This window comes from Lepus europaeus, chromosome 7 (genome assembly GCF_033115175.1).
Source record: "Lepus europaeus isolate LE1 chromosome 7, mLepTim1.pri, whole genome shotgun sequence".
Classification (NCBI taxonomy): Eukaryota; Metazoa; Chordata; class Mammalia; order Lagomorpha; family Leporidae; genus Lepus; species Lepus europaeus.
The window spans coordinates 110,881,539-110,887,538 of record NC_084833.1 but is presented as its reverse complement, the minus strand read 5'-3'; the positions used below and the strand labels follow the sequence as shown (position 1 = coordinate 110,887,538).

General features: G+C 46.7%; 1 protein-coding gene across 1 annotated transcript in view; it reads right to left on the bottom strand.

Moving 5' to 3' along the window:
- Positions 1–722: 722 nt before the first annotated feature.
- CRTAM (cytotoxic and regulatory T cell molecule) overlaps positions 723–6,000 on the bottom strand; it is a 29,666-nt gene continuing 24,388 nt past the window's right edge. Inside the window, exons 9-10 of the mRNA XM_062198403.1 lie at positions 2,534–2,620; positions 723–853 (exon numbers count right to left, since the gene is read on the bottom strand). Coding sequence (XP_062054387.1) covers positions 723–853; positions 2,534–2,620 — 218 coding nt within the window. The remainder of the gene's footprint in view (positions 854–2,533; positions 2,621–6,000) is intronic.

Sequence of the window (6,000 nt, the reverse complement as noted above, 5' to 3'; positions counted from 1 at the left end):
GTGAAAGGCAGAATGACAAAGGGAGGGGGGAGCAAGAGAGGGGAGGGTGGGGAGAGGGAGCTTCCATTCACTGGTTTACTCCCGAAATGCCCTCAACAGCCAGGGCTATGCCAGGAAGAAGCCAGGAGCCAGGAACTGATCCTGATCTCCTACATGGGTGGCAGGGGCCCATGTGCTCCAACCATCACCTGCCGCCTCCCAGGCACAGTAGCAGGAAGCTGGACAGGAAGTGGGAGGCGGGACTCGAACTGGCACTCTGACAAGGGATGTGGGCGTCTGAAGGAGTGGCTTAGCCTGCTGCGCCACAACACCCACTCTGAAAAGATTTTTAAGAAGAAAAATTTTAAGTAGTTCCACTAGAGGCTAGTATCTAAAAAAGAAAAAATCCTGTTCCCTTCGAGGTAAGATGTTAGCTGGTCACCTTGACCCTGATCCAGAAGGCCTGGTGGAATCCTCCAGCTCTGAAGTAGTGTCAGGCATAATAGGTTCTTTTCTCTTTTTCCTCTTCTTCTTTTTTTTTTTTTTTTTTAACTCTGAGCTCTGTGTCCATGCTTTGGTCCTCACGCGGCTGCCCTGGCTCGGGAGCAGATTCTCATGAGAGGACACTGTCTTGCATTGCACTCAAAGCATGCTTTTCACGTCACGGTCATTATGCTTCTCCCCACAGGCTGCTCCACGGGCGATGCGATGCCTTGACATCACGTTGTCTATTGCAGGGAGCACTATACAATATCCTCTGGTATACGAGCGTGCTTTTCCTTTAGTTTTGAACCTTGTACACTTCCCTTCCTCTTTGCTTTTGCTTCCGAGTACAACTGTGTGATGTAGTTCATGCAACGCTTAGGGTGAGAGGCTGAAACAAAGGCATGTGGGAGAAGAATGTATATTTTGGACAACATTGCCATCATTTATTTGAAACACTTTGCACAGCCTATTTTTAGGCCCATATATTAATGTCTTATACAAGCTACATCTAAATGTTCTGAATGCATTGCTACCCTCTAATTTTTAAGGTCTAGCTACATAAATAATATTCTAATAACCTGAAATAAGATATACAGTTGCTGGTACTAAATAGCTTACATGTCATCATAAAGAACTCATTGCCTTTAGCAAAAGTGCATAATGAAAATAGCACGGTCTGTGGAAAAATAGGATTAGTGCAGATCATTCAAAGCCTATGTAACTCTGTACACAGAAGCTGCAGATGGCCCCCAAGAATGTTTTTTAATTGTGCAAAATAATACCGTTGAAATGCTGGACTTGAGGACGTGGAGGCAAACAGGATGAAAGTGGAGTTCTGAGCTCGAGAGACAGTGCACCCTCTTGCAAGGCCAATGAGCCTTTCACAGTTTTTAGGCAAGGGAGCCCTGAGTGCAGGTTTTTATTTTCGATTTTCTTAAAAGAAAGTTGGCTTGCATGGACTCTGCCTCGTCACCGGGCTGAAGGCTTTGCTTTTTTTTGCTAATGGTCATAATTCTGTTCCCACTGTTCTGATCCCTCTTGCTTAGGGAACAGTATAGGAAGACACCCACCTTACACACTGAATTAACATAACTCTCCTGTTTGTCCAGTCAGTATGAAGTGACTGATGTGGAAGCACGCATTGCAACACAGCAGAGTGTACTTAGTTATACACATTTCTTCCTCCCACCCCCAGTTTTCACACAGCTCAGTGCACCCCTTCCCCTGCTATGGCATTTAATTTTTCTTTCCATTCACACTCTAATAGGTCAAAACAAACAACAGAGGCAGAGTTGTTATGAAAAACCAGCTTCTTGCAAAAACCTCAGCGAAGTCAAGAGAATCAAATGGCAAATGTCGTTGCATTTCTTGCTGATCATAGCAGGGGGAATAAATTAATTTGCATGGAAGATAAATTAAATGTTTGGAAAATGTTAGATTCTTGGCTTTTCTATAGTTCTAGATTCTGCCTACTAGAACTTCACCAAGAACACACACACACACACACACACACACCCCACAAGCACTCATATACTATCTCCTTCCCATTTAGATTCTTTTCATTTTCTTTACATATTTCGTACTGAAGTCCTGTGAAAGATTTGAATCATTTCAGCTTGCTTTGGTTAAGGCCTGCGTTCATTCATTCAATACAAAAGCAGCAAACACTCCTTTTGTGCCAGGTCCTATGCTAGGATCTGGAGAAACAGTAAGATCAGTGACCACCAGGAGTGTGTGGGAGATAGTCTAAAACACCAGCACTTCCGAGGTGGGTGGGAAGTGCTTCCTGGGCACTCCAGAGCACAGGAGAGGCACACAGTCAGGGATGCTCCAGTGTGACAGCACGGAGGCAGAGGCGACGTCCCTAAGCCACGTGCCGGCAACTACACAAACATAACTGCTACTGTTTGCAGTGCTGGACTTCCTGAGTTCTACAAGGCATTTTTGGGGATTGACTTTCTAGTGCTAACATTCAAACTGTGACCTCCCGCACTGCACCACTTTTTCCTGAAAGCTGACTCGCTAGCGAACCTCTTTTTTTAAATCTCAGGTCACACAGCTGACTTACCTTGATCATTTTTCTCTTGGGAAGATGTTTCTTCATTATTTGACCGTGATCGGTAACTTTCTACTGTGTGTTCTGAAATTTCATTTTCTACAAGAAAAGAAAATTAGCTTACTGATTTCTGGTGTCACAGACATTGATTATATGTGGAAATGGGTGTTTGAATAAGAGAATACCTCTGTTACTGTACCATGGTAGACTTAGCATGTCCTATCCTCAATAACTCAACACATAGTTTTTTAAGTCTATACTATATTTTTTTTCTTAAAGATTTTTATTTATTTATTTGAGAGGTAGAGTTACAGACAGTGAGACAGAGACAGAGAGAAAGGTCTTTCATCCGCTGGTTCACTCCCCAAATAGCCACAACGGCCGCAGCTGTGCTGATCCGAAGCCTGGAGCCAGGAACTTCTTCCAGGTCTCCCACGTCGGGGTAGGGGCCCAAATACTTGGGCCATCTTCTACTGCTTTCCAAGGCCATAGCAAAGAGCTGGATCAGAAGAGAAGCAGGTGGCTGGCGCTGTGGCATAGTTGGTAAAGCTGCCGCCTGTAGTGCCGGCATCCCATCTGGGTGCTGGTTCGAGACCCGGCTGCTCCACTTCCGATCTAGCTCTCTGCTCTGGCCTGGGAAAGCAGTGGAGGATAGCTCAAGTTCTGGGGCTCCTGCACCCACATGGGAGGCCCGGAAGAAGCTCTTGGCTCCTGGCTTCAGCTCAGCTCAGCTCAGCTCTGGCCATTGTAGCTATTTGGGGGAGTGAACCATCAGATGCAAGACCTCTCTCTCTCTGCATCTCCTTCTCTCTCTTTGTAACTCTGACTTTCAAATAAATAAATAAATCTTAAAAAAAAAGAAGAAGAAGAAGAAGAGGAGCAACCGGGACTAGAACCGGCGCCCAGATGGGATGCCAGCACCGCAGGCAGAGGATTAACTCACTATGCCACAGCATCAGCCCCAGTCTATACTATATTTCTTACAGCACCATGGAGGTACTATAAGATTGTGGAAACCACATGACAGCAGATTAAAATAAAATATCAGGGGCAGATGATCAGCCCAGCCCAGCCCATACTGGAGTACTTGGATTTAATACCTGCCTCCAGTTTCTGATTCCTGTTAAAAATGCAAACCCTGGGAGGCAGCTGGTGATGGCTCAAGTACTTGGGTCCCTGTCACCCATATGGGAAACCAGGACTGAGTTCCCAGTTCCAGGCTTTTGGCCTGACCCAGCTCCAGCCATTGCTGAGATTTGGGGAGTAAAACAGTCAAAAGGAGCATCTCTCTCACTCTCTCTTAAATAAATATAAATAGTGGAAAAAGTCAAGTATTTTCCTTATGTAAGGAATGATTGTAATAACTCTAAAAGAGTTCTGGGGATGAAGCACACATGGTAGATGCTGGAACAAGGCTGCGTGTTTGTCTACTGTGTGGGCAGACAAACTGCCAAGTCAGACTTTGTCTCTAGGTTTATTTATAGTGAGGATATTGATCCATCTGAATATCTAGAGAGACTGATATGAACTGGCAGAAGTGATACTTTTCAGAGAGCCGGATCTATTCAAACATGTAGTATTTTGCCTTGGGTCATAAGGGGTTCCTGTTCCCTAAGTGGTCAGCTCAGTACTGCCTGGTGGCCTTATAAAGTGAACCTCATTTAAAATATTCTAGTAGCGGCCGGTGCCGCGGCTCACTAGGCTAATCCTCCGCCTTGCGGCGCCGGCACACCAGGTTCTAGTCCCGGTCGGGGCACCGATCCTGTCCCGGTTGCCCCTCTTCCAGGCCAGCTCTCTGCTGTGGCCAGGGAGTGCAGTGGAGGATGGCCCAAGTGCTTGGGCCCTGCACCCCATGGGAGACCAGGAGAAGCACCTGGCTCCTGCCATCGGATCAGGGCGGTGCGCTGGTCACAGCGCGCCTACCGCAGTGGCCATTGGAGGGTGAACCAACAGCAAAAGGAAGACCTTTCTCTCTGTCTCTCTCTCTCACTATCCACTCTGCCTGTCAAAAAAAAATATTCTAGTAGCCACGTCTGAACAGTAAAAAGAAACAAGTGAAATTAATTTGATGATATATTTTATTCAATTAGTATATCCAAGATATTATTATTATTATTATTATTATTTTGACAGGCAGAGTTAGACAGTGAGGGAGAGAGACAGAGAGAAAGGTCTTCCTTCTGTTGGTTCACCCCCCAAATGGCTGTCACGGCTGCATGCTGCGCCGATCCAAGGCCAGGAGCCAGGTGCTTCCTCCTGGTCCCCCATGCGGGTGCAGGGCCCAAGCACTTGGGCCATTCTCCACTGCACTCTGGGGCCACAGCAGAGAGCTGGACTGGAAGAGGGGCAACCGGGACAGAATCCGGCACCCCAACCGGGACTAGAACCCGGGGTGCTGGCACCTCTGGCGGAGGATTAGCCTAGTGAGCTGCAGCGCCAGCCCAAGATATTATTATTAAGTATGTTTTCTTTCCTCTTTCTCTCCTTCCTTCCTTTCAATTTACTTGATAGGCAGAGAGAAAGAGAAGAGACAGAGAAAGCTCAAATCCACCGTTCACTCCTCAAACAAGCTCAACAACTGTGGTTGGGCCAGGGCCAGGAACTCAGTTCAGGTCTCCCACACGGGTGGCAGGAACTGGATTGCTTGAGCCATCATTGCTGCCTCCCATGGTCTGGAATCTGAAGTCAGGGGCCAGAGGCAGCTATTGAAGCCAGGAAATCCTATATGGGATCCAAGTCTCTTAACCTCTAGGTCAAACAGCTGCCCCGGTATGTAATATTCTTTTGTGTGTGTGTGTGTGCTGAGCCCTCACATCAGGTGTCTGTTTTATCTGTACAACACATCTCGGTAGGGACTAGGCCCATGCCAGGTGCCACCGCGTGGCTGCTGTATTGGACAGCACAGGGCTGGTTTATCCCTCAGAACTCGAGAGGGGATTTAATCCTGGCACACGTTTAGGAGATAATTGAGTAAATGGTTATTCTGGGTAACTTGTAAGGACAACTTCTGGCTCTGATAGGTGCTGAGTCTATGTATTTTAATAGGTGTAGTCGATGTTAGCTGGTTTTGTTTCCAATGATAGCTTTTTAATTAGAATGCTGACGGAAGCATTCCTAATCCATTACATTATATGAAATGTAGTAACGGGACTGAAACAGACTAGTACATCCATCCTCTGATCAGCCACCACTGGAATACGAACTCCTTGAGGGTAAGGACCTGGTCTGTCATGTTGATGGATGTGTCCCTAGTGCCTGGAACAGTGTCCGGCACACAACCGGTGCTCAATGAATGCTTATTGAATGAATCGATGAATTCGCCCTTCACTGTGTATCCTTTCGTGAACAGCAGCATCTCTGACTTCGTGCAGATTCCCAGAGCTACCCCTCTTCCCTTTGGTTATGACCTCTTTGTCTCTATCCCTGGGGACTCACAAGCTGAGTTGACTAAAAGACAGGCGATGGCTCTGGTGAGAGAC